Source organism: Tympanuchus pallidicinctus, unplaced genomic scaffold, assembly GCF_026119805.1.
Source record: "Tympanuchus pallidicinctus isolate F22 unplaced genomic scaffold, pur_lepc_1.0 scaffold2, whole genome shotgun sequence".
Taxonomy (NCBI): domain Eukaryota; kingdom Metazoa; phylum Chordata; class Aves; order Galliformes; family Phasianidae; genus Tympanuchus; species Tympanuchus pallidicinctus.
Window position 1 is genome coordinate 1,627,425 of NW_026294721.1, and position 11,204 is coordinate 1,638,628.

At 49.2% G+C, this 11,204-nt stretch overlaps 1 protein-coding gene across 1 annotated transcript in view; it reads right to left on the bottom strand.

The window, feature by feature from the left end:
* ATRN (attractin) overlaps positions 1 to 9,695 on the bottom strand; it is an 87,277-nt gene extending 77,582 nt beyond the window's left edge. The window contains exon 1 of the mRNA XM_052681832.1: positions 9,331 to 9,695. Within this exon, the coding sequence (XP_052537792.1) occupies positions 9,331 to 9,680 (350 nt within the window). The 5' untranslated portion in view covers positions 9,681 to 9,695. The remainder of the gene's footprint in view (positions 1 to 9,330) is intronic.
* Between the last annotated feature and the right edge of the window lie 1,509 nt (positions 9,696 to 11,204).

Consider the following 11,204-nt stretch of genomic DNA (forward strand, 5'->3'; position numbering starts at 1 on the left):
CAGGACTGAAGTCCACTCACCCCATTTCCCCCTTCTGTAGGTGCTATTCATAAAATTGTTAAGGCTGGAAAAGACCACTGAGATCACCAAGTCCAACCCCAGCCCACCCCATCAGGCCCACTGACCACATCCCTCAGTGCCACATCTCCTCAGCCCTTGCACATCTCTGGAGATGGTGACTCCCCTGTGTCCCTGTGCAGCCTGTGCCAGTGCCTGACCACTCTTTCAGAGAAGCAATTATTCCTAATATTCAACCTGAACCTCTCGTGGTGCAACTTAAAGCCATGACTTCTTATAATGGAATCCCCTCCAGCTTTACAAGCTGGTCCCCACATTCCCAACTTTTACCACCTCCCCACCCCTTCATGTCAAATATCAAACCTGGGCAAAGTGTGAGTTATGCCATTAGGGAATCACACACATATCCACACCACAAGTGTCTGCATGTGAAGTCTTGAACAGTTCAGGTTCCTGAGAACAGCAGCAAACGATCCAAAAATTCACACTTGGATGCTATTAAGTAATGAGGTTGGATTTTTGTCTGAATTTATACCACGAGTTCAAAACGTGTTAATAAAATATCAGCATATTCACTGTTAGGAAAAAAAACCACCAACAAAACAAAACAACACAACAGCAAAGCAATAACCACAAAAATAAAACAAATAACAAACCACCCAACGTTACCAGCAGTGTCAGAATGGACGTTTCAGAGGGACTGTGCATAGGGAAAGAAGTCTTGTTTTCGACTTTGAACTACTTCAACACCTCCTCAAAATGATTCATACGCCAGTAGTTGAACGAGGGCACATTTAAACACCCATTGCCATTCTCAAAATGAAAAACAGCAACTTGAAAGGATCTCTGCAACCTGCGCTTGTGAGAAGCAGCCACCGACTGACCTGCATTGAAGGACCTCCCTGCTATGTGTTTGGATGCTATAAATCAATCAGTTCAGAAGTGCACTAACAGACTGTCAGGCATGCAAGAAGCAACTATAAATAAAGGCATTTGGAAGCACAGAGTGTATCTTGCACAACAAGAAACTTAGCTTCACTTTTTTCTACAGAAAAAGAAAAACCACAAGCAACTGACCTCATCATTACACCCCTTCCTTATCTCAGATAGCAAAAAATAAGGATGACAGCTGTGTAACAACAGCAGATATTGGAGATCCCAAGCACCGAGATGGCTCTAAAATTCACACTACACCCTCTGGCCTGCATTAATAGGTACCAGCCTCATAAATTAATCATTAAACAGGCTGGTGCACAACTTTGACAGCAAACGTGCTGCACGGTGCTACCGAAAGGCTCTCACAAAGCTGTCTTGGAAAGTTTGTTTTAGAAAATGCAAACACGTTCTTGATCACGGCAAACACTGAAATCCAAAACCTGTGTGCAAAGCGAACCTCGGGCATAGATTTTCTCCAGATAAGGCAATCACATGCAAAGAATCTGGTGACAGCACCATCAGAGCAATGCTGAGAGCTCTGCAGAGCTGTGAAAGGAAGGATATAACACTGGGTGCACAAAGATACTGAAAACACCCCAACACCGAGCACAGCCATACCTTACATCAGCAGCAACTCACCAAAGCAGAATGTGCTGCAGTGCCATTTCTTTGTGGCAATACTAAGGAGGGGAACAACAGCAAGGAGGAAAAAATAACACCACTTTCAAAGTGTATGCATTGGAGGCACGGTTACTCTTTCCTCTTGATAGGACAAGAGGGAATGGTTTTAAACTGAAACAGGGGAGGTTTGGGTTGGATATTAAGAGGAGCTTTTTCACACAGAGGGTGGTGAAGCACTGCAACAGGTTGCCCAAGGAGGCTGTGGATGCCCCATCCCTGCAGGCATTCAAGGCCAGGCTGGATGTGGCTCTGGGCAGCCTGGGCTGCTGGTTGGTGACCCTGCACACAGCAGGGGGTTGGAACTGGATGAGCACTGTGCTCCTTTTCAACCCAGGCCATTTTAGAATTCTATGACAATGAAATGATATTAAATCCAGGCTAAATTTTCTGAATGGAAAAAATAGTCCTGGCCTTCTGTATTTAAGTGCATAAAATGAGTTTACAGGAATGCTAATTTGTCTGTGCTGAGCCTCTTATAGCAGACAAGCACAACCTCAGAGGCAGATATTAAATTTTCATGCAATACAAACACAGACTAATAAGAAACTCTTCCAAAGGGTATTTCTCCTACCTTCACCATGCTTCTTACGTATCCTTTCAGAGCAGAGAAGCTAGCAAACAAAAAACTAAGGCTCTTGGAAAATGAGACACACAGAGAGAATGCAAAGAGCAGAAGTGGGATTGTCATCTCTGCATTTGCACACCCTGCACAGAGCTGAGCAGAGGTGCAAATAATTCTCCCCCTCAGTGGACTGTGTAATGCTCTCCTTACCTACATAGAGCAACAGTGCTGGTCTGTACCTCTGTGACACCCATTAAGCTCATGTGAGATGATGGGTGTGGTGTATGCAGCTACAAACCCAGCAGGAGAAAACCATCATCATCGTCACCTTACATGCTGGAAAACCTCAGCTGGCAACTATCACCCTCACATCAAGTGAATTCTGCTTCTGCATTTTCAGAGAACTGAAAATTCAGACCCTGGTGACACTGCAGTTTTACCCTATCAGGGCACAACGGGCAGCAGGCACACTGATGAGATGCAGGGCACCCTCAAGTACTTCATCCCATGTGGTCTAGCAGCCAGCTGCCCTTCCTTACCAGGAACATCGCTCAGCCCATCAGTTGCCATTCAAATCCTTCTTAGCACATTCCACATGAGTAAGGCTACAACCAGCCCCAAATTCTTAGTGCATTTCCTTCCAAGCAGTTTTCTAAAAGCCCTCCACTGTTGTGACACACTAAATTCAGCTTATGAGGTTTTACATCAGGACTGCTCAGTGTGCAGCTCAGGTCCCTTCGCCATCCCTTCCCATTTCACAACCAGGATGGGTCCCTTTCCTTCTGAGAATCCCAAGGAATAAAGGTTTTAGAAGTCAGAATCATGCCCGAATCCTGTGCATGCAACACACCCACTGAAATCCTTTTGGCAACTTGTGTCACCATTTGTCCAGAGAGATATCAAATAAACATTTACTTTAAGGAAAGGGAGGAAAGCACATTAGCAGTGATCTCAAATCCAAAGGAGCTCCCTGAGAATCTGCCACAAACAAAGCAAGGGAACAAAAGCAGGAAGCAACAACCATACATCACCAATGCTTGAGCACTTCAGTGGCTTCATGACTATTGGATTCAAAGCCATGCACAATAGCAAATGATCGTGTCTGTCCTGTGCTGCATTATTGATTATCAAGTTTTCCACTCTGTTTTCAAGACACCGGGGAGGCTACGTGGGCAGCCTTCAGCATACAGCAATGCAAGAACAAAGTGCTAGAATACTGTGGAATATGTGGCTCTGGGCAGCCTGGTCTGGTGGCTGGAGACCCTGCACACAGCAGGGGGGTTGAAACCAAATGATTACTGTGGTCCTTTTCAACCCAGACCATTCTATGAGTCTATGAATAAAATGGGTGTGCTCCTTCTTCTTTGGGCAAACTTCAGTTTGCAGAGGCTTGCTCCTCCTCTAAAACCACTTTGCTCACCAAATCAAGTTAACTCTCAATCCCGCCTTCTGCATTTCTACTGTAGTTTTTCACCGTGGCTTAGTAAGCATGATTTAAGAGCTCCTAAAAAACCGCTTGCAAAGAAAACTTTGAGTGCACAAAGAAAGCAAAGCTCCACCAGATCAAGGAGCCAATTCCAAGTGCTGAGCTTGGAACTTCAAACTGAAAAAGAGAATTCCTTGAAGGAAACTGACTGATTAGGAGAAGAACACCCAAGGGGGCCATAAACTAATGCAGAAATGCAGCAGTTTGGTCAGCAGCAACATCATCTCAACAGATCGTGGGTTTTCAGCATGGATCATCATCGACGCAGACGTTACGCACAGTAAGCTCGAGGTTTGAAATGTGCAGAGAAACAAGCCAGGAAGGAGAGATCTGTCACACATCTACGTTAACTGTAAATTGTTTAAGATGGTAACGAACACCCAGTTGGGTTGTGGGTCTATTTTGGAACTGCGACGAAATAAAAAACAGCTTGTGAAATAATGGAAAGAACCCAGAGCAGTGTCAGACAACTTCTGCTAAACTGAGTCAGTTGGCGGGGTGATATTGAGAGAGAAATGGGACAGAAATGCCCCATGTGCTGGGTGCCAAGGAAATCCCCACAGGAAGGTGGGGGGCAGCGGTGTGCTGCTGGAATTGGGTGGCACAGAGATATGATGCTCTACCTGTGCCTGTCCTGGAGCTCTCAGTGCTCAGCAGTTGGCAAGCAGATACTGCTCCCATTGCTCCTGGGTTGTGCTGTGAGCGGCTCGATGGTTCCAACTACCTGTGCTCCACGGTGACAACATCTGATGTGCATGAAGCAGAGAGGACAGTGGACGCAGCGTGCACTGCATTGCCTTTCTTCCAGCCTGTGTTTTCTGCTGTTACCTCCTTGTTACTTCAGTCAGAAGTGAGCATACTGCAAACACCTAAATCATAGAATGGCCTGGGTTGAAAAGGAAAACAATGCTGATCCAGTTCCAACCCCCTGCTATGTGCAGGGTCACCAACCAGCAGACCAGGCTGCCCAGAGCCACATCCAGCCTGGCCTTGAATGCCTGCAGGGATGGGGCATCCACAGCCTCCTTGGGCAACCTGCTCCAGTGCCTCACCACCCTCTGGGTGAAAAACTTCTTCCTAATATCCAACCTAAACCTCTGCTGTCTCAGTTTAAAACCATTCCCCATGTCCTATCACTATCCACCCTCATGAACAGCCATTACCCCTCCTGTTTATACGCTCCCTTCAAGTACTGGAAGGCAGCAATGAGGTCTCCCCAGAACCTTCTCTTCTCCAAGCTAAACAAGCCCAGTTCCCTCAACCTTTCTCAATAGGAGAGGTGCTCCAGCCCTCTGATCATCTGAGTGGCCCTTCTCTGGATTTGTTTCAAGTGCTCTGCATCTTTCTTGTACTGGGGGCTCCAGGCCTGGATGCAGTACTCCAGATGGGGCCTCACAAGAGGCAAAAGAAAACCTGTGCATCATTGCACAACAATGGCCATTCAGCAGAGTATAAATGCACTTAGATATTTTGTCAAAAATACAGCATTATTTCACATAGGAGTCTTTGTTCTCTGACCAACCGTAGTAAAATCTCAGCAACGTGAAAGAGAAAATCATTTTCAAGCACAATGATAAGAGAGAATGGAATTGGGATCAGGAACAAATGCAGCACCCAAATCTAATTTCAGCACTTAAAATGATTTGATTCAAATTGCCAACATCCTCTAATTTATTAAGCTGCTTTCTGACTTTCCTAAGGCTCCGAACTGCATCAGGTAGCTTTGTAAAGAAAGCAGTTCTGCGTACCAGCTTTCGACCAACGTTCCCATTTACTGAACAAGGGGAACTGTGACAGTTCTCTGCCAGCTTGCAACTCTCTCAGGTGATGATTTACCCCAAATCTTCTGCAGATAAAATCCCTCTTCTCTGTAATATTCTTTGGCCAAGGAAACTGCCTTACCGCAGACTCCTTCATAACATTCAATCAGCAGCCCGTAACTGCCTCCATTAAATTAATAAAAAGGCCATTTAAAAGATACGCTCATCTCTGATATTTTCCTTCCCTTGTTCTGTTCCATTGCTAAGCATTGCTTTGCATTTTCCATCTCCCACCCCAAAAATGAAACAAGTTTTACCAGAGAAGGAGAAGAATCCCCTTGCACACAAAACTCAGTTTCCTGGAAACATTTGCTATCTGATTCTGAATTCAAAATACAAACTGTTCACATTTCCAACTAGAACCATACATCAGATTGCTCAGCAATGGAGTCTTTGGCCCCGGAGGTGTACAGGAACCATGGAGACGTGGCACTGAAGGACGTGGTTATGGCCATGGTGGGGATGGGTTGGGAATTTTAGATGTCTTCTCCAAACTTAATGACTCTGATTTTACAGACACAATTGGCACAGTTACCTTTTCAGAAGGCAAGAACCCTGAATACAACCTCTAGCCAATAAAGTCATTTACAACAGCGTCACAGAGCCTGGCTTTTACCTCTTGAACAAGAAAACTTCACAAAGTTTTATGTGAAACCTTTGGGGCTCTGCCTTTGACAAACTGAGGTGACTGCTTCCTCATCCTGAAGAGGGACATCTAATTGAAACCTCATCCTTACACACACCCAAGTGCACCATGAATCATAGAATTGCTCAGGTTGGAAACAACCTCTAGGCTCACCAAGCCCAATCCCAACCCATCCCACCATGCCCATTGACCACATCCCTCAGTGCCACACATCCTCACAGTTCTGGAGCACCTCCAAGGACGGTGACCCCACCACCTCCCTGGGCAGCTGTGCCAATGCCCGACCTCTCTTTTAGAGAAGAAATGTTTCCTAAGATCCAACCTGACCCTCTCCTGGCACAACTAAGGCCATCCCCTCTCATTCTATCACTCTTACCAGAGAGAAGAGGCTGACCCCCACCTCATTCTAACCTCAACAGAGAGTGATGAGGTCTCCGCTGAGCCTCCTCCAGCTACAAACTACCACCAACATAACCGTATGCAGGTGAGCTTCTCCCACATCATCTTCCAGAAGTCACAGCACACTGCATATCCTCAGAAAGAACAGAAACACATCCCCAGCACTGCACTGCAAGCGATCTCCCCTGTGCAGGGTTTGAGAAAGAAAGAAAACAGTCCACCCTTGGATTGCTAACCTTATTTCTAACCACTATTAAGACTTGCTCTCAGTGTAAAGAGAGAATGTTCACAGGCTGCAGCACGAAGCCACAAGGTTGCAGCTGCTAACATAGGAAGAAGCGAGGGTGAAGCACAGGCTGTGTGTCATGACAGCTCTGGCACACAACATAAACCAGCCAAGACCCCAGATACAGTCATCACAAACATCTAGATAAAGAACAAAGTGATTAACATGCCGAATTTAATTACAATTCACAGTCACGCAGATAAGCATGTGGAATATGCCACGCTTACAAAGTAATTTTCACCTGCCCTCGTACTTCCTATTCCTACCTGCAAATCTTTTAAAGCCAAGCTCTTGGCAACCACAAAAAGTAATTAAAAATGAAAGAAAAGCTGCAATGCCATTTCTGACAGAGGAAAGGGTATAAGCTCAATGCACATGAGCAATGGCTGCAAAGCTCTGAGCACTGCTGAGAAACCTTCGCTGGCACTTTTCTCAAGGCTCAAAGTCTAAAAACATGACAAGGAACTTCGTTTCACAAACCAACACGCAAACAGGTAAATGAAGTAGATGGAGAGAAGAACATGGGCTGATATTTTCAGTGGAAATTTTACACTGGAGCGTGTGTGAAGAAACAACAAGGAGCTTCATCAAAACAGACAAAAGCAGCCTGCAGCTCACGTCTACCAGCTCTTTTGTTACCCAGCAGCACTTCACCGTCGCTCTGCCTCTATTCAGATTTGGTCCCCTTCAACTTACAAATATCCTCAAGTACTTGAGGAAGCTAAGGCATAAGTAGCTATCTCAAAAAGCTCTCTAGATGAGAGGGAAATACTTATCATGATGCTGGCTATAAACATTCAAAAGGAAGCTTTCAGCTTCCAGAGTTTCCTTGGAAAATCCCTTTATGATCAGCTGCATCGCACATCCATCCCATGTAAATAAAAATATAAATTAGAAAAAAAAAAGTAATAATTATAGGTATCTTTATGAACCTCAACTTCTCAAGCATACAAAGTGTTTTTCCTTGTGCATGCAGCTGTTCTTTCCCCAAATTTACATTTAGCATCACCAGAGAGCGGATGGTGCTTTCCATAGGAGCTCCCCCAGAAGGCAGCGCTGCCCAGGATAACGTTTTCATTTCCTTCTTCCTCAAGAATCAACCCTGCTGAGAATTCACCTAACACATGCAGACACACACTGCTAAAAGCAGAGCAGGTAACCATCTTACAGACGCTTCTGCTGCAAACAGTAAGTGAAGCCAGGGTGCACTCCCAACCTATTTCTGCATGGATTTCCAATCTGGCACACAGTGGGATAGACACAGCCCAATTCAGCATCCCATCACCACCATAAACAGTCTCAACACTGCTGTATCCGCACAGTACAACCCAGAGATCACCCCACAGGCACTCCTCAGCACCATACACACTCACATGCATGTTGTCTGAAAGCAAGCAGGGCTGCTTTGCCAAGAACCACTTTTTAGCCTTATATCCCCCCCCCAAAATGCTCCAGCTCAGAGGCAAACCCTGCACACCGGCCCCAGTGCTGTTGGTTCAGCTCTGGCCTCATCCCCAAGCAAACCAATCCATCACTCCCTTGTCCCTCCCCAACAGCCAGCACTGCTCTTACCCACCCTAAAAGCTGCATCTCCCCATGCCACCCCCCCCCCCCCTCAGCCTTACACCTTCCTGTCCCACCACAACCTGCTGCTAGCTGGATCCTGCCCCTACTCCACCCAACTCCCATACAACCCCAATCCCCCCACCACGTTTCTCCCATCAATCAGCCTAACCTCACTCTCTCTCCAGCCCATACACAAATCAAACCTAATCGCTCCCAATCCATTGCTACCATCTCCCACTTTTCTCCTCCCCACAGCCCTGCACCCACTTCCCACGGCTCCCAGACCCAGCTGGGAACACCCAAGCCTCCAATATCCCTACTCTAACAGCACTACCAACCCTACACCTAACATCCTGGCTGGGGTCTGTCTCTCTTCCCCATTACCCTCATGCATTCCACAACCAACCTCAGAGATTCACCACCTCTGTGAACCTCCAGATGGGCTCCTCACACCCCTGCCACCCCATTGTGAGCCCATAGATCGGCTCCTTGCAACTTGAAAGCTGGGTTTTAACCCAGCCCTTACACCCTATCACCCTTCTACAAACCTCCCAGTTCTGATCCCTACGACTACAATACCTGCTTCTTGGGAAAGGGAGTCTCCAAATCCACTTCTCACACCACTCTGGAAGCCTCTAAATATGCTCCCAGCTCCTTGCAAACACACCAACCTGCTCACTGCGCCCTGCAAGACCCACACCCAGCCCTCAGACCTCCTCCAGAGCCCCCAGACAGCCTCCCCTCCCCTCCTCAGCTCCAATATTTGCTCCTCACACCACAACACCTCCCGGTGAGTCCCCACTTGGGCTCTTCGTGCCTTACCCCCCCGCCCCCCCTCACACCCCGTTACTCCTCTGAGAGCCCTCGAACGGCCTCCTCGCACCCCAGCACCTCCTCGTCACCCCCCCTCAACCCCTTCCCCGACCTCACCTGAAGCGTCCGCCGCAATGCTGGCACTGATCGCCCACCCAACCGGGCTGACACTCGCACTGCCCGCTGCCCGGTTGGCACCGCCCGCCGTTAGCGCACGGTTTGTCGCATTCTTTCGCCGTTCCCCCATCCTCTTCTTTTTCTTCGGCGGCAGCGGCGGCGGCGGGCCCGAGCCCCGGCACGGCGGGTAACAGCAATAAGAGCAGAGCCAAAAGCAAACGTCTCGGCCTCCCTCCACGCCAGCCCGGGCCCCGCCGCGCCCCGCGCTCCCGCGCCATCTGCCGCCGACGCCGCCGCCGCCGACTGCGGGAGGAGGGGCGGCCGGGGGGCGGCGGGACGACGCGGACCATCCGCCGCCACGGCACCTCCTCCCCGGGACGGTGGCCGGCGAGTGCGGAGGGAGGGGAGAAGGGGGGGGTGTTCCGCCGCTACGGTGGCCGCGAGGAGGTGGCGGGGACGGGAAAGGGGGGGGCGGGGGGAGGGGGGAGGGGGAGCGCGCAGCCGGGAGGCGCCGCCGGGCCGCGGGCGATGACGTCACAGCGCGGCGGGCGCCGTTCCCGCCTCTCACCTCAACTGAGGCGATTGAGGGGCGGGGGGGAGTTGGGCGCCCCGTGATTGGGAGCCGTTTTTCCGAGCCCTCGAGGTTGAAAGGGGGAAGAAAAGAAATAAATGTCAAAAGAAAGTTTTAGGTTTGGTGGTGGTGGTGGTGGTGGTGTGTTTTCAGTTTGAAATCAACTCTGTGAAAAAGGTTGATAACTGCAGGACGAGGGGAAATGGTTTGAAGTTGAGGGAAGGGAGATTGAGGTTGGATGTGAGGGGGGAAGTTCTTGAGAGAGAGAGCGGTGAGGTGCTGGAACAGCTGCCCAGAGAGGCTGTGGATGCCCCGTCCATCCCTGGAGGTGTTGAAGGCCAGGTTGGATGGGGCCCTGGGCAGCGTGGGCTGCTATGAAATGTGGAGGTTGGTGTGCTGTCTGTGCTGCTTCCTGACCGCTCCTTTGGGGAAGGAATTCCTCCTAATATCCAACCTGACCCTCCCCTGGCACAGCTTGAGGCTGTCGCAGAGAAAGAATCACAGAAACACCGAGGTTGGAAAAGACCTTTCTTGAGAGCAGCTCGGCAGAGAAGGACCTGGGGGTCCTGATGGACGAGAGACTTAACATGAGCCAGCAGTGCGCTCTGGCAGCTCGAAAGACAAATGGGATCCTGGGCTCCATCAGGAGAGGGGTGGTCAGCAGGGACAGGGAGGTGATTGTCCCTCTCTACTCAGCTCTTGTGAGGCCCCATCTGGAGTCCTGTGTCCAGGTGTGGAGCCCTCAGTACAAGAAAGACAGAGAGATTTTGGAAAGGGTCCAGAGGAGGGCGACTAAGATGAGCAGGGGGCTGGAGCATCTCCCCTATAGGGTAGGCTGAGGGAGTTGGGCTTGTTCAGCCTGGAGAAGAGAAGGCTGCGGGGTGACCTCATGGCAGCCTATCAATACCTGAAGGGAACCTACACCCAGGAGGGGAGTAAACTCTTCAAAAGGGCTGACAACAGCAGGACTAGGGGAAATGGATCCAAGTTGAGGGAGGGAAGATTTAGGTTGGATGTTAGGGGGAAGTTCTTTACAAGGAGAGTGGTTAGGCCCTGGAACGGGCTGCCCAGGGAGGTTGTGGATGCCCCGTCCTTGGACGTGTTCAAGGCCAGGTTGGACGGGGTCCTGGGCAACCTGATCTAAATGTGTATGTTTGGTGGCCCTGCTAGGCAGGGGGGTTGGAACTACATGATCCTTGAGGTCCCTTCCAACCCGGATGATTCTGTGATTCTGTGATTCTGTGACCTTCAAGGTCATCCAGCCATCCACCTCTCACCAATAGCTCTCACTAAACCATGTCCT